Here is a 24006-nt window from a genome sequence, read left to right on the forward strand (position 1 = left end):
GATAACTAAGGGGGTCTTGAAATCTTTAGAATCAAGTATTTTATTTTGAATAATTCATATCATTATTACCATCATTACATTTTTGTAGTGTGCACTCCAAAAGTGACAGCCAGGAGAATCTGGCAGTCAGAGGAAAATTAGCTCGTCTTTATTTGATAAACAGACTGATTATTCTTCGACTGACGTCATCCATCTGATGTATCTGATTGTTTCAGACTTTCGAAACCTTTTTCTTTTTAAGCAGCACCGCTCCAGTTCACAGTCCGCAATAAGCATGTTGTGGGAAAAATCCTCCTGAATGTTTTTCCAGTTTTACTTCCTGGCTGACCTTGAGCTCATCTGATCAGCTTTGAGGGAGTTAACCATGCAGCTCTGTCATAAAGAGTTCAAACATTGGTAGCGGCGAATGTGTCCAATCTGAGATTCTTGGTTTTTTTGTTTTTTCTATTTTTATTCTTTTTACATTCTTCAGAGTTCATTTGGAAGAAAGAAGCTGACGAGCAACGTGCTGCTTGGAGTTTCATGGTCCAGCTGGCTCACCATGGTCCCTCTACAGATCTGCAGTGAGAGAAGCAAATATAAAAAATCTGAGTGTCACTTTGCAGTCCAAAAAGAGAAAAAAAGCACTTCTTCAGAACACCAAATAAGTATTTTAGTCCCCTGTCCCCTCATTTAAAATCGTTTCCTTTAGCTGTAACCATCCAGCAGATTCTGGTGTCATTCAACTTTTATTTTGCTTTCCAACAATATAAAATTTCATAGATCTGGGAAACAATTCAAGATCTGAAAACATTAAAAGATATTGCAGCACCACCCACATTTATAGCGAGGGCCTTGCAAAAGTAATACTTTTTCTCAACCCTTTTTTTTTCATTTTTTTCACTGTTTTCATCACCTTAGAACCAAAAGATGCAAAAAAAATATGAGAAGTTTACCACATCTCTCAAAATCTCTGACAACAAGTAAAACACAGTGGTGAAGGAATCATGCTGTGGGGATGTTTTTTCTCTGCTGTCACAGGGAAACTCCTCAGAGTTAGATAGAACAGGCCCCGTACAGGAAAAATTATATCTCAGGTAAAGGTTTTACCTTCCAGCAAGGAAACACTGAGCAGTTGTCTGACTGAAAGGTATCGACCAGTTAAAACCTAGATCTCACCTTGGGGAGAATCTGTGGCAATACTTGAAAATAAATGTACGAAGATGCTTAGATAAACTGAGCTACACGTAAAAGACAAAATGCTAAATTTTCATTTTCAGATGTGCAAAGCGGGTATTGATCGGTTTCAGAAGCATGGTGTCATGAAGAATTCTACCTGGTCGCCATATTGAGTACCAAACACTTAGGCTGTGTCCAAACATCCGCCCTAACTTCTAAATCCCTCATTCACTATATAGAGTAGGGACTATATAGTGGACTTTATAGTGAACTCAGTTAACTGACTATTCAGACAGATGAAAACCATGTTTTGCTCCCTGCTGGTCAAGTAACTCCGCCCCCACGGCACCGGGCCTGCGCCATCTTAGGTATTATTCGCCGCTGTCAGGTAGCGATAGCCTACGGCGATAGCGGGCCGCTGTGACAGCAGATCCCATAATGCTTTGTGAGGAGAGCTCTCCACGCAAAGCATTCTGGGATATATCTGCTAGTCTAGTGACCTTGGATGATCACTACTTTTTAAGGTGCATGGTGGGAAGTTTCAGGTCCACTACTTTTCATCCTAGACGTTCAGACACTAAAATAGCGTAACCACTATATAGTGCTCTATATATTGTTAAGGGCAGAAATTCGGACACAGCCTTAGCTTAGCTCTGTGGTGCGGCCCTCTGACCAGAATGGATCGTTCTCATGTCATCCACACAAAGTCCCTGCAGACTTTTTTTTTTAGAACCTTTCTTACAATTGTCAGGCTTCCAGATTTTTCCTTGCACACCGGGAAAAGTCGGAAAGGTTTTAAAAGCAAAGATGCCGATCAGTATCACAGCTGGCTGCGTTCATCCAAAACAAAAGAAGATATTTGTAAGCTAAGCGTTCTGTATAAGTCGCGTTCTGCTGATCTTTATGCTTACTTTATGTTAAAAGCTAAACACACCAATAAGGTAAGAGACTTCGAAGCATCCGATGCGGGTCCAGCTGATTCCATAACAGTTTTATCCCCACTGCCATTGCTGATGTTATGTAAAATGGGTTATTTATAAAAAAAAAAAATAATAATATTAGAACTGTAAATTAGACGTAGAGACATTTATTTTCTCATTTTGTATACACGAGTGTAAACAAAAAAAATTTTTGTCTAAAAGAGCTCTAGACATTTTCATATTTTAAAGTGCAGCCTTGAAAGCGGTAATAAATACATAAAAAATAGTAATATAAACATATGACTGTATATTTACAATTCTCACATTAATTTTTAAAAAATAAAAATAAATATATATATATATAATATATAAATCTACAGTCATATGTTTATATTACTATTTTTATGTATTTATTACTGTTTTCAAGGCTGCAATTTAAAATATGAAATTGTCTAGAGCTGTTCTAAATGAAATTTCTTTTAGTTTACACTTGTGTATACAAAATGACAAAATAAATCTGTCTAAGTCTATCTTAGTCTAATGTCTGTAGCAAAAGCTTCAGCTCTTAATATCAAGTGAACTTCTTTCATAAGGTGTCTAATAAGTGTCATCTAATCACTTAATTTTCTGAAGAAAAAAAAAAAAATATATATATATACAAGACATTTAATTCAGTTGGCAAGAGTCTGAGCTAGCTTTCCTGACTTTTTTTAACACTCAAATGAGTGGCTGTCAGCCATTTTGATCACTGACTATCATCTCTGTTGCGTTAATTCTCTTTTGGTAAGCGGTAAAAAGAAATATATCGGTCACCTTTTTTACTGTCACACCCAACAGTACAAAATACAGACGCCATCTTTAATGCGCAGTAAACCAGAGCAGGGACTTAATATGGCCAAGGCTAGATTCAAACCTCTATGACTTCAGCTGCAAGGCATCAGTTGACATTACCCAAAACAATCCAAGCTTTAATCTGTGCAATAAAAAAATAAATAAAAAAATAAAGATAACTAAAGGAAAAACTAGACTCAATCACATGTGTTTTTTGTTTATTTCTAAAAACAAGTCAAAAGTTGTAATCTCAATCTATTAGAGTCAATTAAATTAAAAAATACTTAATTAATCCCAAAGGAGAAATTTGAGATTGGAGTAACAAATGTGCTATTTTTCAAAGAGCTAATGTAGATGTTGATAGGCAAATAATATGAAAAAATAATAATAATAATAATTGCCAACAGTTATCTGGTCAGTAAAGATACATTTTCAAAGTAATAAGTCCTGAACATCACCATGTGTTGTTCACAGGCCCTATCAACCCACCTCCATTGAGTTTTCCAGCCTTTTTTATATCTCTATAAGCTTGAATGGTTAGAAAGAATTGCCCACAATGATTAAAGGAAGAAATGGCTTTAATTTCTCTGCATCCTCAGTGCCTCATTTTCAACTCAGCTAGCGGAAGGATTTACTTCGGCTTTAGTGATGTTAATGAGCTGCTTTTGAGTGTAAAAATCGCACTTTCTATGGTTGCTATGGTAATGCATCATAACAAATGTCCTAAAAGGAGAAAAAAAACTTAATTTTCACAGCATCCAATACCCAGAAGCAAAAAAAAAAAAAGATGCACACAAGATGGAACCAAAGTTTTCTTAAAATGAACATCACAGTCAAACTAGCAGAGCTTCCCAATGTGAAAGCATCTTAATCAGTGCAATAGTATTAAAATATCAAGTCAATTTAAATGTTCTATAGATTCAAAATTTGCCTCAGATTATTTTCATTACCTGAAGTCTCTGCTGTGAGGTGATGTCTAAATGTGGTCAAGTTTGGGATGCACTTGGAAATATAGCATTTAAGATTTACGATGCATGGTGTGATTCCCACTATCAGACCATGTTCCCTGGTTATCTGAATATTACCTCTATTGTGCCTGTCTGTCAGAGTTTCCATTGAGATGGCTTCCTTCGTAGTCCAGCTGGCACAGGATCATGTTGTTCTTGAGGAAAAACTTGTCTCCCACACAGAATCTGCAAAGAGAAGTAAAAAGGTATGAAGTGGTTTCTCCCACTTTGCTGGACATCTAATGAACACTACAGGAGTTTTCCAGGTATACTCTTATGCTGAAACATCGACATAATCAGAAAATTAAACAAAATTATTAACTATTCAAGTTTGAGACAAAGTATTTAACCCTTCAAGCTTTTTTTTTTTCTATGTGGATTTTAATCAAGTTCTGATTACACTGCACTAATGGTGTTCCTACCAGTGCACCTTCCAGATAAGTCAACTGAATTTGATCTCCCTGGCTAATTGCTCCCCTAATCTTACCTCTGGCGGCAGAGCTGACAGGCAAAGCAGTCTAAATGGTAGACGTTGTCTCTGGCTCTCATCACCATCTCAAAGGCAGGGATCAGCTTACTGCAGGCTGCACAGTTCCCCGTCACCCCAAAGAGTCTGCAGGGAGACAGAGGGCGACAAACGAGCCTTTAATCTGGGCGTGCACTTAGATGCATTTCACCTAAGAGCTGCTGTGAGGGGGAAACTCAAGCTAATCTGGGCGCCTTCTAAGTTTAGGGCTTCTTTAACTTTTTTCCGCTCCTTTGTATCATGACAAACAGAACTTTAAATGTATTTGATTTTTTCATTTAATAGACCAGCAAAAAGCAGTGTATGACAGCAAAGTGGAAGGAAGCGATAACTACAAAAAAGTGGTAGAGTTAAAAGCAGGATAGGGAAGAGAAAAATATCCTAAGCTCCAAATATCTGACAGAGTTCTGTTCAATCCATCATCTGAAAAAAGACAAATAGAAGTATTGGGAAATTACAGATCCCTGAAATGTACGTCCAAATCCTTGATAAAGGCCAGATTCAAGGCTTTCATTAAAGAGAGACAAGAATAAAGCATGACAAAGGTGACGGTGCAGAAAACAAGAAACCCCAAATCAAAGATGACCTTGTACACGCCCAACAAGACCAAGATGGAGGACTTCTACTAGTTAGCTGTGTTTCTTTACAACCATGTTACTCTGCCATCAAATGCAACCAAATTATAGCGACACGTTGTTTTAATAGACAATGCTCTCATGAACATGTCAGTGCCTCGCTCAATGCCCTTCGCTCCTGCTTTCAGCTCTAACCCCCTGAGGAGTGCAGCGGGTAAAACATCATGCTCTGCAGTTGCTAAAGAGCTGAGATCCTGGCAGATGTTCACCTTTCAGCAGAACAGATGCGTAACGGACTGTAAATCATTCAAATGAATTGTGTAAATTATTCAAAATGAATTTCCAAATTGTGTCGCTTATTTGTAGGTGTTTGACTGCTTTGATTGTTTATAGATTTTTTGTTTTGATTTACTGGTATTTAAAGTTTTTTATTTATTTTTTGTTTATTTTGTATCCCACTGGATGCCGCGGTCCATTATGGCCAGACATATAAAAGCTGTCAACAATGTACTGGTGAATTGCTGGAAACCAACTGCAAATTGAAATCAGAATTTATTCAAAAGTTAAAATAAATACTTATAGGAAAACTTTTTGAACATTTGATGCATACAGGTTTAGTTAAGCTTTCTGGCTGTTTATGCACCTGTAGATAATTACTAACGTGTGGAGCTGTTCTGTGTTTTATATCAACTTTTTTCACTTTGAATGTTTAACCAACCTCACGTTTGAGGAAATCCAACTTCAACTGTTTTCTTTGGCTAGTAACGCTAGCAAAGCCTCTTCAGGCTAATAGTTTTACGGTTCTCCCCTTTTGGACTTTGTTTTCAGTTTTCAGTTTCTAAGTAATTCTGTTTTGTTGATATTTGGTTCATTTTTCATTTTGTGTTATATTTAAGCATCTTAAGTTACTCTCTGTTGCCCCATTGTGCCTGTCTCCTTTCCCCTAGCTCCCTTCTAGTCACCTCTATCCACACCTGCTCCATAGCATCTGATTACGCCAGTCTTTGTACTGACTCCCATATATACTCTACATGTGCAGTTCTTGAGTGCTTGTTCCTTGTTGTTACTTGGCTCCCCATGTGTGTTTTCTTCTGACCACTCCTGGGTTTTTGGGTTTGATTCTTGGATTGTGTTTATATTGCCCTTTGACTCCATTAAACCTACAACAACTCACCTCTGCCTCCCTCATCTCTACATTTGGGTCCTAAACCAACCTCCACCCTCACGTTGACAAATAGCTGTTCTCCTAAAGTTAAAAAATGGTAAGGGTGAAATCATCATTAACTAACTTTTAACAGTCATGAATCTGCTCTGAAATCCAGTGTTGTGCTTGATGACGTTCAATGAACGGCGTTCACTGAATATGTTCATATGTTTAGTCAAGGTGAACTGATCGGATCAGTGTTGAAGTAACGAGAGCTACATTCACTCTGAGAATGATCAGAGACACACACAGCTCATGTTTGTGTTGATTTGATGATGACACTTTTTATTGTCAAACAGCATGACAGAGCAGCATACTAGTCTGTGCATTTCAGACTCATCTACTGGTGTTTCTGATGCCATTTTTGCAGAGCGCTTTGCTTGAGTTTTATGAACTAACAGAGGAAGACTGCCCATTGGGACTTAGCAAAACCAGTCCGTACGTCAGCCACGTCAACTTCAAATTTAAAGCGACACATCAAGTTAAAGCATCCGAGCTATATTGGGAAATATCTGCAACTGAATGAGAAATATAATATAAATAATTTTGATACAGATCTTTTCAGCAGAGCCTGAATGTACCTGTATGTTTCTGAAATTCTGTGAAGTTTAGCTAAATCAAGGCTTCACTGCACATCCAGTATACCTTGACTGGTTTGAGTATTTCTCTTTCTATATTCTCTGTTTCTTTCTATCTATATGATCACATATTTAAAGGGTGAAATATGAGGTTTTATTGTGTGGGATTGTGGTTCAATTTACCAAATGAACTTGAACTAGTTAATTTATAGGTTTGTGAACTTAGTTAATTCTTTGAAAACTTTAAACTATGAACGTGAACTAGTTAAATTTCATCTGTGTGAACTGAACTTTGAGCTTGTTCTTTTTAATTATAAACTGGCACAACATTGCTTACTTACAGCAGAAGCAATATCTTGGCTGCCAATTCTCCCTTTTAGGCCAGGAAACTACCGTATTTTACCCATCTTCCCTACTGTCCTCCAATATTAGCATTTTACCGTATATTTCCCGTATTATTGTCTAAAAAACACAAAATCTTTTTCTGTAGATTTGAAAGTCTAAATGTGATCACCTGATTCTAGTTTGCATTTGGTTGACAAGTTTTTATTTTAGATTTCTTTCACACGTGTTAAATAAATAATAGATACTGGAGCTTGACTGGGGTAGTTGGACCTGCCGCAGCGTATGCAGTAAAATGCACTTTAATTTAGAGTTGGAAAAAGTTTGACATGCCACATAGAGTTGCCAACCGTTCCTTGAAAAACGGAACAGTTCCGTAAGAAGAAATAGAAGTACCTTTCCCGTATTTAGTGGAAAAGGAATGCAATTTGTCACATGTTACTGTAAGAGTAAAAAAATTGTAAGTAAAAAGACAATGGAAATGAAGAACAAGGGCACGTTAGATACAAAACTTACAGTAAACTTGTTCCCGAGCCCTGTCCTGTGTTGTGACCAATGAGCTGACAACATATATGTAACGATCCAGAATGTTGCACATGGAGAAGATAGCAGGAGACAACAGATCAATATGGGCAATGAACGGAGTACTTTAAATGCTGACGCTGCTTATGGGGGCTGTGCACCTTCGCATAATAAATATATATATATATGCATCACATTCAATACATATTTGAGTCAAACAGTTAAAAAAAATCATTTCACACACAAAGGGGGGCTAAAAAAAATCACCACGCCAGGAGGGGTAAAGGCAATTGGGTCAGCTGGCGTGTACATGAGGTGTCCCTTTTTTTCAGGAAGTTGGCAACCCTAGCACAGCATCAACCATTCAGAGAAGTTGATCTGGGAGCTGGCAGGGAGACAGACACAGCACTGCTGATGCAAATCGCTATGCTCACTCCCTTGAAACAGTTTATTAATGGCTAAATTAACTTAAAATATCAAAACCTGTCGGTCAAATATGTTCACTTTTATTATTCTGGTGCCTGCAGTTTGGATTGCATATATGAAAAACGCTTTCCAGCCACCGTGAACAGTAGCGGAAAACCGCAAAGAGGCAGCCAGGCCAGTGGCTGCTGTTGAATGGGATTCCTAGTGACAGCGCACCGCCGGTATGTGGCGGTCTGAGTCTTAAGTGGACTTGCCCACTTAAAACATTAAAACTACTTTTTACCCACTGATCATAGCAAATATAGCTGCCATTGTTACAGGCAAAGAAAGGGTAGGGTAGCTTTGCCCAACGCGCATCAGACACACTTTTCGACCGCGCAGCCAGAGCAGCAAAGATGCTTCAGCTGCGGATCAGAACTAAACTACAATCATCAAAAATGAAGCAGCATGCTCATTGTTGCTGCTTCTGCTTCTTGCGGTCTGAACATAGCATAGGAACTGAGGGGCTGCTATTAAATCTTCTGGACTGGTTTCCTGCAGCTTTTAGTGCTTTTGCTTCTGCTCACCTGAGTCAAATACACACGTGATTGCATTCTGAGATATTTCATATAGGTATATTGGACTAAAGACGCATCTAAAAGTTAGAAAATGCGGGTTTAGAAAACATAAAATGTATATCTTAGAATGGCCTAGTCAAAGTTCAGATCTTAATACAATTGAGAACTTTCTTTAGAAGACTTTTAGCATTACACAATTTTTTATATTATTTTCTGTCGACAGTTAAAGTTAACATCGAATCATAGAAGCCAAATTGTGAAAAAGCATCATTAGGCAGTAAGACTTTTACAAGGTACTAAACGAAAAAATTTTATCATGAAAACTTACGTGTGTCTAAGAGAGCAACACAGATGTTGCTAATCCACCATTTCCAGATACCCATTTACTGCTTTATAATGATGCTCTGAATTTCTTACAGATTACTCACAAGAGTCCTCTAATCACATCATCCATATATGTGGCCAAGTGTGAGAAAGGATTCAAATCAACATCCAAATTTTAATTAAGGGAACATGATAGGATTAACCTCTCATGAAAAGAAAATGAGGCCATGTCCTTAAAAGCAAAACAAAAAAAGGCTGCACACCATTAGGTTTATTATCCACTCATCTTCCAAGTTGTCCTGCTGCAAATTGGAATGAAAGAAAAGCGGAACTGCCCGATTCTTAAGTCTGGAAGTCCAAAACGGTTAGTGCTTGCACATGTTGGGAGGTGATGACTGAAAACATGGTTTCTGAAGTACGATTCTGTACTGCCAGCGGAGCTACAAAGATCTCATTGTTGCCAGCTAAATGGTTACACTTACTTCATTCTCCTCATGATTTGCTGCTCAAAATACTACAACTGAGAACTGCACACAGGGGAGGAACCTTTTTTAACAGATGTTCTATTTCAACCAAAACTTTCAATGTCTTTTTATGTCACTGATCAAAAAGTTTGTATCTGTATTCAGCTCCATGATTCCGAACTGTGTTCAACTACTATAAGTCTAGTACACTTCCACCAACTGAACATCTAGAGACTGAAATTCCTATCCAACGTTCTTGCAAATATAGCTGAAGTTCAGTCAGACTAAGTAAAGAGTCACTAAAATTATATATTTCCAAGTCTTGCCACAGATTCTCAATTGGTTTTAGGTCTGGACTTTGACTGGGCCATTCTAAAAGAAGAATATGTATTGATCGATCGATCTAATAGAAACTTTCTCGTAATCTTCCAGCCTCATCTTAAGGTGAGTTCACACCAAATGCGTAAGGGCTGGCATTCACGGTATGATATTCATAACCCTTTTTCTCAGCTACACCACAAACTGTACGACGAAAAAGCAAAAGATATCTGTTCTTACACTGTACGACCCAATGGTCTGATGCAATCTGACAGCTCACACTGTACGACCAAAAACCACACGTCGGACCCGCAGAGAGATGGCGCTGGTCAGACTTTCCTGTCCGGAAATAAAGTCTGAGAAAAAGAAGAATTCCCATGTTTGCACATGTGCAAATTGTAAGGTTGAGATAAGCAGGCTTGTAGCTCTGCTTCAACAGTAGGATACCCTCATGATCACCTAACGAGGGCCGACTGAATTTCAAACATGTTTGATTTTGAATCAGCCATACGATTCCAGATCGGGAGGAGGCTAATCGGCCCTTATTACTTACTCTATACTACACAACCATGAGTCTGAAACTCAGCCTGATCCATAAACTTTTGCATGTATGCCTGCCTTATCCCACCTTTTTTGGTGCTGCCACTCTCCATCTGAGTCTAGATGACAAACTCCATGCCGTCATCGAATCTGTCTCCACCTCAATATGATGGACCTAGATTTACAGAGAGAGTGACAGTGCGTTTTATATACTGGATAGAGGAACAAAGAACTCGGGGTTTACGTCCCTAAGTTATCCAGATTCTCCAGAGACTGAGGCAGTTTGGAGAGTACTGCCACCTTCCCCAGGAGCTGCGTCTGGATGATGGTCGATTTCAGCAGTACTTCCGTCTTAATATTTTAAGTGCACAGCTAAGGAGGACTGATTAACGATTTAACAGTCCTTTTAGGGCTAAATTAAGACAGCTTTTAAGCGTTCTGATGGCATTTTAAAGAAATTATTTTTATTAAAAACATTATTAATGTGCACAAATAAGGAATAGTTGTATAAATAAGGAATAGTTGTATTAACCATACATGAGTTTTATGGGGCCCCCAGGAACTTGGGGCCCTAGGCAATTGCCTAGTATTGCCTAATGGTAAATCCCCCCTAGGTCATAGCAGTGGGAGTTTATGTCAAATATTGCCTCTGAACATACCAACAGCAGATGATCGAAGAAGGACATCGGTAGATCGGAGATGTCCGCCAGGTAGAAAGAATGCAAGAGAGGCAGATAGGTCACAGCTGGTCAGTGTCTGCTGGAGCTAAGGGAGGACTGATTAACGATTTAATAGTCCTTTTAGGGCTAAATTAAGACAGCTTTTTTAAAAGCCACCTACAAAACTCCTAACTTACTTACATCATCCTTAATCAACATAATTTTCCTCTATTTTCCATTCTAATTGAAAGAAGTTGATGCATTTCCTCACCCTACATCACCTCAGACACCTCTAGCCACTGATAGGTTGTTGTGACGCCAGCAGTACACATAAGTTCAGTTTTTCCAACTCCTGTGGATTTCACTGTGAATCCTCCGAAGGAGTGGCATTAGCTTTTGCTTCGCTTTAATTGCCAAATACTTGCTCATCACTTCGCTAAAATTGCATCCTTTGCTTCACTTCCCAGCAATGCTGAGTCACCTTCTACATGGGGATTACATGTACATCAGTCAATCTGAGAGCCAAAACCTCACTAAGCATTTATGCACCATTTCCTTTCTTTTATATTTTTTTTTGTTTTCTAGATTTCTGTTCAATATACTTTCTCCATCCTACATCATGATTCTACCACCACCTGTCTTCTGTCTTCCATACATGGCTTGTAGCCACCTTCTTACGTCTTTCTTTTAAAATGTCAATCACACATTGAGGTCTGTTTTGTGGCACGAAAATAAAAGAGTCCACTCAACGATTAGTTAAGTTGGAATAGACCTCTTAGTTGCGTCTGGAATCAATACTCAGCTTGTTGGTTTACATGGAGACCCTGGTTTTTGTTTGGTATGCAATGGTGAACATTGTTTTTGTTTCAAGTGCTTTATTAGATTGTTTTTGAACTTACCTGTTTGTGTACTTTTCCTTTGTGTAGTAGATGTTTTCTTTCACTAATGTTTAAACTGTTGAGACCTAACAGAAACATTTGTACACAGATTAAATTATCAGGGCTAAGTAAGAAATTTAAAGTGAAACATAATATCAGTTATATTGTAAATTTCTCTCTGACGCCAACCCAGGACACAGTGATAAGCTAAAAGTGGAGTTGCTGCAAAGCAGAAGGGATGAGAATATTACAAGTAAAGTACCGTAAGCCCTTTTTCACAGAGCAGTAAAAGCTATGCCCCGAGACAATTGATTATAGACAAACAAGTTTTCAAGGTGAAGAAAACAATGACATTTTGAATGAAACATCTACATTGTACATAAATTTGATTTTTTTTACTAAATGGTTTCAACCCTCAAAATGATTTTATTTTTAATGCTACTCAACCGGGCAATTAGTTGCACTGGATTTTATCTAGCAGTATAAAATTAAAGGTATAGTGGAGGATTTTAGTGAATAAAAAAAAAACCCCACCCTATCCAATTTAAAAAAAAAAAATGCACATGCAAAACCCTGTACCCGCTCACGAGAGCATGCACGGGCCCCATTTCTCTTCATGCACGCTGTTTAAAAGTTGCTGTTTGCAACGCTCTATAATCTGTTTTTTCTGTATGTTTAAACGTTGAGAAAACAGACTTCATAAAAAACTGTTGAGTAACTTTTTTCCTTTTCTTTAAGGGTATAGTGGAGAATCTTCACGACTTTTTGAAAAGATCTGCCCTCTCCAGAAAATGCACGTGCACAACTGTGTAACCACTCCTGAGAAGGAACGCCTATTAAACGCGTGCAAGAGCGTGCACAAGCCCAGTTCTCCTCGTGCACACTCTGTTTAAATGTTGCTCTTTTCTTCTCTCATACAAGCTTACTTTCCAAAAGAAGATTTGCATTTTTCCACTATATCAGATTCACCATGGACGAGCACTTTGGACGGCCTTACGTAAACATATCACCAGAATGATTGACGATTAGGAGGACCACTTATTTTGATGATCCACCCGGAAAAAAGGACATCCTCCACCATATCTTTAGGTGGGGCTGAAAATTAATGCTTGCAACACTTGATTTGCAAGCATTTACTTAACACCAGATTTTCTTAATTGAAAGAAAATATCTATAATAATGCCTCACTCAAACTTCCACCTTACAATTTGTGTTGATCTCTCAAATAAAGTCATCATAAAATGTGACATGACCAAAGTTCATAGGATATAAATACTTTCAAAAGGCACAGCACTTCCAGTCTCTGTATTATTCCTCAGTGAAAAAATAAACCCTTGCTATATTGCAGCCTGGGCACATTTTGTTTATGCCTGATTTTAGTCAGAAACAGCTGGGCAGAAATCCTGTGGTTGGGGAGCCTTTTTTCCATCAGGGTAAATGGTGTGATTAAAAGCCTAGCAAAGAAGCCAGCGAGCCTGGAATAAAATGAGTATGCTCCCATATTTTAACAATGTTCCTATTCCACCAAATCATTTGTGAAGACAGGCTTTAAAGATGATTTGTTTTGTCCTCATCAACTTCCTCAAATAAATGGCTTTAAAGTTTTGAGGGTAAAGGTTCTAATGCATTTACATTAGCTTTACGTCAACTGATATTACTTCAAACGTAGATGTTTTTTACTTTAATATGAAAGAGATTCAGCTTTTTTCAAAGCAACAACTGAACTACCAGAGTATTAACTCTGTAGGCTTAAAGATTCTGTTGTTCTGGCCAAATGCAGAGGGCTTCACCTTTTATTCACCTCCAACAGAATGAACAAACAGCTCCCTTAGTGCCTAACTTGCATGAAGACAAGCGGCCACAGCTGATTTCCATATTCCATTAGAGGCCACATATAAAAACTGAGGTTAGGGAGGAAACATTTGGAAACAAAAAGAACATGACATCCATGGAGGGAGAGAGAGAGAGAGAAAGAGAAAAGAATGGAGAATTTTTATGCCACAGCCTGAGATAACAAATGAAAAACGTCATTAAATGAGTGACTAACGCGGGAACAAAAGCAAGCCCTAATTACCAGAATGTTCTGATCTAACGAGCGTTAGTCCTTCACAAGCACCTGGTGGTTTTTTTTTTTTTTTTTTTTCCTTCTCCTTAACGAGGCTACGAAGCTCAATGCTAATTCTCCACTAATGGTCCAATTAAAAGAAATCACATGGTTTTAATCCAGCTCTTCAAAGGCTTTTGGTCTGCACCCTTGCAATGATGAGGGAAACAGGAGGCAATCTAGCCAATTTAACTGTCAAAATGGGTTTTGGTCTCCTAAGTGCAGCGCAGCTAATGAGCGACTTAGCTCCAACGAAATCCAGCTGGATTTTACACGAGACTAACACATGAGATCCGCATTGGGGCTGAGAAATCAGGAGTTTTGCTGCTGACCCGACTCCACACATCGCTAATTTAGGCCAAGAAGTTTCTTACGTGGTGCAACCTTCAACTCATCCAATGCTATAAAATCCTGTTGATTTAAATCCTACATTAATTGACCCTTCAGTTCAGGCACTATGGCCATGAATTTCACATTAGCTGGGAGTCTTTGAAAAATTTATCATAAAAATGCTACCAATTAAAAAAAAAAAAAAAAAAACAAGAACTGGGTGCATCAGTTTAAATGTATCATTATTTTTTGAAAGTTAAGACAAAGTCAGTCTTTTTAAAAACTTTAAGTTTATTTAAGTGGTATTTGCTAAGTTGTTTCCAAGTAGGTTGAACCTTCCCTTGATGCTGCTGGCAACCGTTAAAGTGTTCAGGCGAGTTGTGGTCTGATTATTATCTACTCTTTAGGTAGATGAGATACAATTAGTATTCCATTCATAGTTTGCAATGCAAAAGTCAAAAAGTCTCATAACAAGATGCTACAACCGCTATGCTTACTGTAACTAGCCTGGCCAATCAGACTGAATTATACTGAGAGTAAATTAGTCTTGCAAACTGCCATTGACTCCAGATCTGGCCAGACCAATCACAGCACAGGAGGAAGGTCTTTACAATGTGTGACCCTCTGCACCAGAATTACCCATATTACATTTGCACTTTTCTGCTAGAATAACAACAAGCTGGTGACAGCAACAAAGCATCATTGCAATGAAAATTAAGAACCTACTAGAGCGCACCTTAGTCCAGTTGCCTTCAAATTTAAGCCTGTTTTGTGGTTGCCATGACCCAGATAACTAAGAATTCATGCAGGTAACTGATTGAAATATTTCAAATAAGTTCACATTAATGATAAAACAGATAAATAAAATTGACTTAAAAGCAGCCAGAGGTTGACACAGATTAACTAATATAGCAACAGCTAATAGCCATACTTTCTTTCTCTGTAGCAGATGAGCATTTTCACCAACTCTGAATATCAGTAGTGCATTTTTTTTTATTTTTTTTTAGCTTTTGCTAAATTAGGTTTCGCTAACCTTAATTCCACTAATTAAAGTAAAAAGTTTGCTCTAGTCTTTTGTGGGATTGTCTCCATTAGGCATGCCCTTGTACTACTACTGGTGTTTCCTATGAGAAGATGTTGGTATCAGGAAACTTATTTGTGGCTGCTCTAACGCCATGTTTTAGGAAATCATTTGCTGTGCATTGGTCATTTGGTTGCCTGATTGCATACTTTGCTGAGAGTCTGTCGGTGCAAACACTTCACTTTGTGTTAATGGCTTTGTTTGTCTAAGATCTGTTATTGTGTGGAATAGTTGTGTCTTAGCATACATTTCAGGAAGATTTTTATTGAGGTGGGGAACTTTTATGTCATATTTGGGTCTTAAAAAGTCATATCTGCTGATCCTGGCTGACGGTTGTCTTAGCGGTTGTAGGTCAGCATTAGCTACCACTACATTTATACACCTCTTTAGCAAAGCTCATATTTTAATTAAAGTACGGTGACCAGACGTCCCAAATTTCCGCGGACGTCCCCGTTTTGGACCACCTGTCCCTGGCTAAACCTGTCCATGGAAATGTCCCAGATTTTACAGTTTTATAAACGAGGGGTGAAATGTTGCGTGTAAACTTTCATTTTGGTAGAAAGAACGCGTGAGCATGCTGCATCCAGAAACAGCTGTTAAGTAGCGGGATGGCAGCTGTTAACGTAAAGATGAGGAGCAGAGCGTACCACTTCTAAAACAGAATGGAAAAAAGTGGAAGTTTATTGTTGCAACTGGTAACATCATCTAAGCCAGACAGATCATTGGCTGCAGCTGGCATAAGTAAATAGACTCAAATTGAATTGAAAAGATTGATCGAAAACACATTGCAAGTTCTCCAGGGATCAAAAAGGGTTCGCCTAAATAAGTTTTTAGAACTGATTTGGTGACCTTTACTTTATATCTTCAGATACTAAGTTATTGTAAGTAAAGTTACACGTTTCTTTCTGCTGTTTTACGAGTGCAATTTATGAGCATAGACTTCCAGGCTTAGGTCTACTTTTCTATCACTCATATCGGATATATGAGATATATGAGAAAAGATCTGCATGATCTGAGAATGATGGAGATAACCACATGTGTAATGTTCATTTATCATGTTATTTTTACTTGTAACTCCAAATATTGTGGTGATAACTCTTTTTAGTAATAATAATCATCATAATCATAATATATGTAATGAGATTATAACAGTGTTACAACAAAATCTGTGACCCGTCATAAACTGTGTCTTCTGTAATGGAGTATCCTCACAAGTCTTCTATCTACTAACCCTAACTTCACTGGATTCACACCTAAACCTAAAGTAGTCTATTGTCAGATACATGTACCTCCTCCTCGGGTAATTATGTTTGAGGGGTCACAGATTTTGTTGCTACACCCGAATAACCCCAGTATTTCATCTAAAAATTACCAACTTCCAACAGGTGTGTGAAACAAGAATCTTATTTTAACTTTTAAATTGTATGTTTTCATGTTGTACATACTAATGTGTTTGGGAGGGCTCTTGATTGTTTTATGTCTCCGTTTTATATTAGTGTAAGAATGATAGAAGAGGAGAGGAAGAAAATTAGAAGACTGATAGAAAGAAGATTGAATGAGAGTGGAGAAGAGAGGGAAGAAAAATCTACTCAGAAGAGTTAAACAGAGAGCAGGCAGAAGTCAGAAGAGAGCTAGAAAGAAAAGAAAATGGAGAGGGAATAAGACAGAAGACTGAATGACCAGACGGCACTAATAAAAACTATCAACAACACTATTGATTTATTTATTTTAGTAAATACTAACAGTATTGAAAGGCACATTCCTGGATTTTACACTGGATTTTTGTTGTTTAAATATTAATAAATATGTAAAAATAGATTAACGCATCACTGTCTAAGTTTCCTAATTTAATTTTGATTATATATATTTTATTTTATCTTTGAGCTGGAAATGTCACGAGTATTTCAGAGATCTGGTCATCTTAAGTTAAAGGAACATGGATTAGTTAAGCTAACTTTTTTATTTTATTTAGCTATGACCACCAATGACAACAACCCTAAGTTAATGCGAATAAATGACTAACATTGACCTTGGGCCTATAGTTTGTATCTTCAATTATAAAAGCCAAAGGTAGCAGTATCAGGTTTTAAGCTAGGGCATTTTATATTATATTATATTATATTGTATTGTATTGTATTGCATTGTATTGTATTGTATTGTATTGTATTGTATTGTATTGTATTATATTAAATTATACTATATTATAGTATAGTATAGTATAGTATAGTATAGTATAGTATAGTATAGTATAGTATAGTATAGTATAGTATAGTATAGTATAGTATAGTATAGTATAGTATAGTATAGCATATTAAAGGTTTGCTCTACAACTGTGTAGGCTACCATCCATTCATAACAAAACAAAGTGCAGATGAATGGTGTAAAGATGAGCTTCTACCAAGTTTTCCATTCAAATATCTACATTGTTTGTCTCAATGTTAGATTTACTCATTAAACTGCCGAAGGAGAAGTTTCTTCATTTTAGGTGATGTCTAAAGAAAACGGTTTAATCCTCTTGATAGGAATGATGTCCAAAACATTACCTGTAACATTCTCTAATGGCCAAATTCCTCACCACTCAAGGTTCCTTAGGTTCTGCAAGCCGGGTTGATTTAGCCGCTCTGTTATGCATATCTGATTGCAATAAAATAAGCAGTTTAAAGAGGGGCTGAATTTGACAGCAACGCTGGTGTTAAAGTAAGTTTTGATTTATAGGAAGTTAAGGCTTGGGCAGTCTTAGCAATTATTCTTAATTTTTGAGGGTGACAATTTTTATTTTCTTTTATGTCTTGGCATCTCAATGTAATATATAAACACATCACTTGCTGATTTGAGTGCTTGTTTGAAATAAAATTAGTTTAAAAGATATTTCTTCACTTTTCAGTCTTTCTTCTTAGAAATTCACAGAGTTCCTTGAACTCTCTTATTGTTTTGATTATTGGTCAATCCAATCAGACTTGGAAAAGAAATCGTGGTAAATAGAAACTACCATCTGAAAGCAATCATCATGGCCAATGAGGAGTTAATAACCCTTGGCCTTTTCGAGTTCAACACATTCTAGAACCATCAGTGGCATTTATTAAGAGATTTAGAGGGATGTAAGCCATGTGTGTATCTGAGTACAAAGGAAATTCAACCTTGTTTTCATTTTAATCAAATTGTATATTATATAATTTGAAGCTCAAAAAGGTTTGCGCGGATCTTTGACATCAGGTCAGTTTGCTTGTTACGTTGGTATTCACAATCTTGACAAACCTTGTAAAAACAATTAAATAAATGCAGACTTATCTGTGAAATAATGGCTCAAGTCTGAAAATTGAAAACACATCACCTTGAAAATGTCATGTTTGACGTTGACTAAAGTGTTAAACCAATTTTTGGCTTGAATGTCTTGGTTAAAATTAAATTCAGACCTGTCCTCTGGGCTAGAAAAAGTCAAATAATCAACATGTTTTTGCTAAATACAAACACAACCTTAAGCAGCACAGCAGAGATATCCATACAGGCCTCATGTCTTTCTTTACTAATCCATTTATAAAGATAGCTATTTTTTTCCCACCTTCAGTTCTTACAGAAGAAGTCATTAAAACTTAATTTCACCATCTTTGCTCTTTCGTCGTCTGCAGAACAGAACAAATCAAACAGATGAAAGGTTTCATAATTCATTTTAAGAAACAAGGGTAAGCCTAGAAAAAGTACCAACTCCAAAGTGCTGGCTTCACTCTATATTTCCTGACAATGACTCAAAACATAGTAAAAGGTCAGCAGCTTGTCTCTTCTGTTCCTGTATTCATTCTTCCAGCTGTGTAGGCTTGCTGCTGACTGTTGCATTTGGTGTCAGTTCTCCCAAACCCTTAAGCTAGTTTATGTGTTGAACAACCTCGAATGGTTGCAGCCTGATTTGTGCATAAGCCAAACAAAGCTACAGCAATGCAGCTAATGTAGGAGACCTATAAATGATAACATTTGCATAGCTGCAATGTTGTTGCAACTCTAAACAATCAGGATGCAGGCTAAATATGACTTATGGGTTGATGATCGGTCAATATTGGATGCAACAATTAGAATAATTCGGCTGCAAAAGCTAAACTTAATCTGAATCAGGGATAAAGCTGACAGCATTGTAGGAAAACTTGAACAGGAATTAACGATTTTGTTCTCACCTCAGGTAGTCTCTGCGGCAGAGGATAAGGTTTGCCCGGGTGTACAGGGTGGAGCCCACCCTGCCCAGCCGGCAGTCACAACAGGCACACTTCAGACAGTCCTCATGCCAGAACCTGTCTAACGCCTGCAGCATGAAGCGGTCCCGGATCTTCCCATTACAGCCAGCGCAGCCTCTTGGCTTCTCTCTGGACTGCAGAGGAACGACAGACACACCTGAAATGAAGCAGAAAGAATTACCAAAGTTGTAATTTTATTAAGGTCCTGTTTCTAAGCAGCATGATTATACACATCGGTAACGCTATTTTTCTATTCCCCTGTTTAAACATTCCATAAAACCTGCTAAAAAAAAAAGATTTTCCTCCTAGTAATATAATTTTAAGGATTTTGCAAAAGCAACAAATTCATTTGCAGAAAAATGACTATGCACAATTATTTGTATTCCTTTGATTTGATTTTTAAGTAACAGACAAGCACAAATTAGCAGCTAATTCATATTTACATTTGAAAATCTAAAGGTGGGGCATGCATAATTTTCAGCAGCCCAATTTTTTTGATTCCGCTTAATAAAGTTAACTTGACTACAAGAGCAAATGTGGAAGAATCTGTCGGTATTATCATTATTGCTTTTAGGCTTTAAATATTTGATTCTTAAGGACGCCTGATTTAAATCGCCATACTTCACTCTTCACTTGATCCCCATGGTGATCATGGTGGTGGTAGCATCATGGTGAGGGGAGGCTTTATTTCTGCAGGGACAGCATGAAAATTCTGAAGAAAACCCTAATTGGTAATAAACCATTCACACACACCTAAGGACAATTTAGAGGAGCCAATTAACATAAAAGTAATGTTTTTGGACTGTGGGAGGAAGCTGTGCTACCCAGAGAGAACCCAAGCCTGCACAGGGAGAACATGCTAACTCCATGTAGAAATACCCCAGGCTGGGAATCAAACCTGGAACCTCCTTGCTGCAAGGCAGTAGTGCAGGACAACAACCCTGAGAAGCAGACATGTCAAAGCATTTCCATCTGTTACAGTGGCCTGGTCAGTGTGCAGACCTGAAAAGTGATCTAGACAGCTGTTCTCCCTGTTTCTCTGAACTTCAGTTATTTGCAAAGAAGAATGAGGGGGGGATTTAAGTCTCCAGATGTGTAAAGCTGGTAGAGATCCCACCCCTCCACCTGTTTATTAATAATCCCATGCCTCACTCTTCTTTGTTTTATGCTATTTGTGTTGGACAAAACAAAAACATGGAACTGCCTGTGAAATCAAAGGACTATGTAAATATAATGAACTCCAGTACATTCCAGTAAAGTTCTTCATACAAAAACAAAACTTTGGGGACATTTGAATCAACAAATAAACCAAGTGCTTTAGATTAAAAAACAAAAATACCTTTTAACTCATCTGAGGATTTAGTTATTCAACTTAAGATCACCAGTAGCCTACATCTCTATACTTACTCTCCTCCTTGTCCAGAACCATCCTCCTTCAGGGTAAAAAAAAAAGGGCTAAAATCCAGGAAGAACAGAAGAACTACTCTTCCTTCTCTTCTGCCTGCTTAAATAACAGCGATAATCACCACATGCAGCCTGGAAGCCTAAATGAGCACGATCAGCCTGGAGTCGCTCAAACTTCGGATCTGCTCCTCATTGTCTCCGAAGAAAGGAGAGAAACAATCGGTCAGTCTCTTTCTTCTCTGTATATATATATATAAAAAAAAAGAATTAAAAAAAGGAAAAGAAAAAATGAGCCCTTGGATGGATGACAGATGACGTTCTGGAGTATCACCTTCTCAGGAGGGGGGAGATGTCCTGAAATGTGGAGCGCTCTGCAGGCTGATGTCAGTGTTTAAGTATGTCTGTCTCTGCGCTCCCTTTGCTGCTCAGAGGCTTTCTGCACAGACCGAGCCTCTGGCTCTGCAAACATACCTCCCTCCCTCCCTCTCTCTCTTCCTCCCTCTCTCCCTACATCCCCTATGCAAAAAAAGAAAGGAAAAAAAAAACTTCCAATAGTCAAATGTTTTTTTTTTTCAGCTCCTGTGTCCTAATTATATAAAGTCATTATGCTTAGATCTGATAGGCACCGCCCCTCCCTCTTGGAATCAATTATTCAATACACAGTGACACACACCGGGACAGCCCGGGCCTGAGGTGTTTTAAAATGAGCTTATTCTACTCCAAGGACACCAATTATCTCCGGGCCGCCCTGGAGTCAAAAGCCGGGGCTCTTTACGCACAACAGATGCACAGCGGCTGCGCGTGCACGTGCGTGCACACCTATATACCTGTCCAACTTATTCATTTATGTCTTATTTTTTCGAAATAAGGTTTCAATTTCTTCTTCATACCCCTTTTCAGTCCTCTGGCTTTATATACCGAGGTTTATTTTGTTTCTATTTATGTCCAGGTGAATTTATTTTATTTATTTATTTATTGCATATTGGAGATTAGAGTCTCTTTTTGTGTGTGTTTGGTTGTTTATTTATTTATTTATTTATTTTTAGGTTGACTTATTTATTGCTGTTTGTCAAAATAGTCTCAAATTATCTGAAATAAATTCACTCATTCATTCATTTAATTTGTTCCTTCTCTTTTCATATAAATAGTCAGTGATGGAAGTTTTATAAAGTTGTATGTTTTATAGATTCATCAGGAATTATGTATGGGAAAATAACAGTTTTACACATACAAGGAATTTGTTTTGGTGAAGAGCAGGGGCGGAGCTAGATGGGGGGCCAGTGGTGGCCATGGATTTAATTCACAAGCAGTTCCTCTTCAGAACAGAGAGTGGCAGCAGCAATATTTTAAAATTTAAAGTTTTAGCAAGTTTTATATTTAAATTCTTTATATATACACAAAAAATGATAATAAAAAAACAACAACAGTTAATTACTCACCTCAATATAATTACATTTAAAATAATAAATACAGATTCCCTGCTCTTTTCTAAGCTGGTTTTGGGGTTTTATAAGAGAGAAGAGAAAGGATTTGTGTCTGCTAGTCATCTAGGAATCTTATATGTAATGAATGTATATTTGTGAAATAAACTCCGGTCTATATTTTTTCATAAACTCATGAGACAGCTTTTTGACGCTGTCACCCATTTTCAAAGTTTACAGTGAACGCTGGAGCTTACGAAAACAGGAATAATTTTACACATAAACATAGAAGTGTTCATGCACAGCAAGAGTGGCCAAATAGATAAGATGATCCACTATATCCTATCCACTATACCTTTATTTTGGAGAGCATGGATGAATAAATGTATACTTTTATTAATTAGAAAGGACTGTAAAAAAAAATCTAGATTGTCTGCCGGTGATAAAGTGCCACAGATAGGGATGGGAATCGAAAACCGGTTCCTGTTAAGAACCGGTTCCGTATTTTCCGATTCCATGGCATCGTTTGGCAGCTCACTGAACGATTCTTTTTTCGATTCCCGCAGCACCAGAGCCTAGAGCGCCGGCTCTGGGGAGCACGACTTACGTCACGTTTTTTACGTAAGTTACGTAAGTTACGTAAGTTACGCAAGTTACGCAAGTTACGCAAGTTGGAAGAACTATTCGAGGAGGAAGACAACGAGCTGCGGTCACTTTGTGAATCAAAGCCCCGTCTTTCCTTAGCCCAGAGGGTAGATCAGGAAATCCAGCTCTATAAAAGCTTGCCCTCCATCCCCTGCAGGGATAGCGCCACACTGTGGTGGTGGAACAAGCAAGATACGCTGCCCTTGCTATCTGACTGGCTGAAAACTACCTCTGTGTGCAGGCTTCCTCCACCCCATCTGAGAGGGTGTTCTCCACGGCTGGAGACACCATAAGCCCTGAAAGATCCCGTATCCTTCCAGAAAAAGCAGATATGCTCATCTTTCTGCAAAATAACTGTTAATTTTCCCTACTACTCTTTTATAATTAGTATTTTTTGTTATTTAAAATAGGTTATTATCCCATCATTTGTTATTAGACATTGTTGGTTATTAAGTTTGTTCTTGTATATTTATTTTTCATTTAAACACAGATGTTACTCCAGTTTCACATTTCCTGTGGACATCTTGATCTTGTTGAGTTTGTAAGATTGTGCAATAGTTAAGTAAACAAAGTTGATTCTGATAATCAAACTGTTTGTTCTCCTTTTTCCCCCAAATTGGAATCGAAAAAAGAATCGATAAAGAATCGAATCGTTTCATAGAATCGAAAAGGGAATCGGAATCGTGAAAATCTTTTCAATTCCCAACCCTAGCCACAGATACACAAATATATCAGCAAACATTTATCTGGTTCAGACCACAGTTATTATCTACAGTATAAAGGAGGATTTGAAGTGATATTTGAAATATTGTGAGAGGAAAAATCTTTTACACCCATCCTGCTTCCATGGGGTTTTAGAGGGGAAGGGAGCATGGTGCTGCTTAGAAAATCGACTTTTTAATTGTTGCTCATTTTTAAGCTTTACCACCTGTAAAACTATGAGTGTTGGCTGTTTGCTTCTGGGATACAGAT

General features: G+C 37.7%; 1 protein-coding gene across 1 annotated transcript; it reads right to left on the reverse strand.

Moving 5' to 3' along the window:
* Positions 1-21: 21 nt before the first annotated feature.
* On the reverse strand, positions 22-21412 carry LOC119796952 (rhombotin-1-like). Its single transcript, XM_038305739.1, has 6 exons — positions 21300-21412; positions 20972-21207; positions 19508-19721; positions 4404-4529; positions 3995-4102; positions 22-558 (listed from the first exon to the last, which is right to left on the reverse strand). Exons 2-5 carry the CDS (start codon positions 20991-20993, stop codon positions 3997-3999), a joined length of 468 nt encoding a protein of 155 aa, XP_038161667.1. The 5' UTR covers positions 20994-21207; positions 21300-21412; the 3' UTR covers positions 22-558; positions 3995-3996.
* Between the last annotated feature and the right edge of the window lie 2594 nt (positions 21413-24006).

This window comes from Cyprinodon tularosa, unplaced genomic scaffold (assembly GCF_016077235.1).
Source record: "Cyprinodon tularosa strain WSP-4 unplaced genomic scaffold, ASM1607723v1 ctg563, whole genome shotgun sequence".
In the NCBI taxonomy this organism is placed as follows: Eukaryota; Metazoa; Chordata; class Actinopteri; order Cyprinodontiformes; family Cyprinodontidae; genus Cyprinodon; species Cyprinodon tularosa.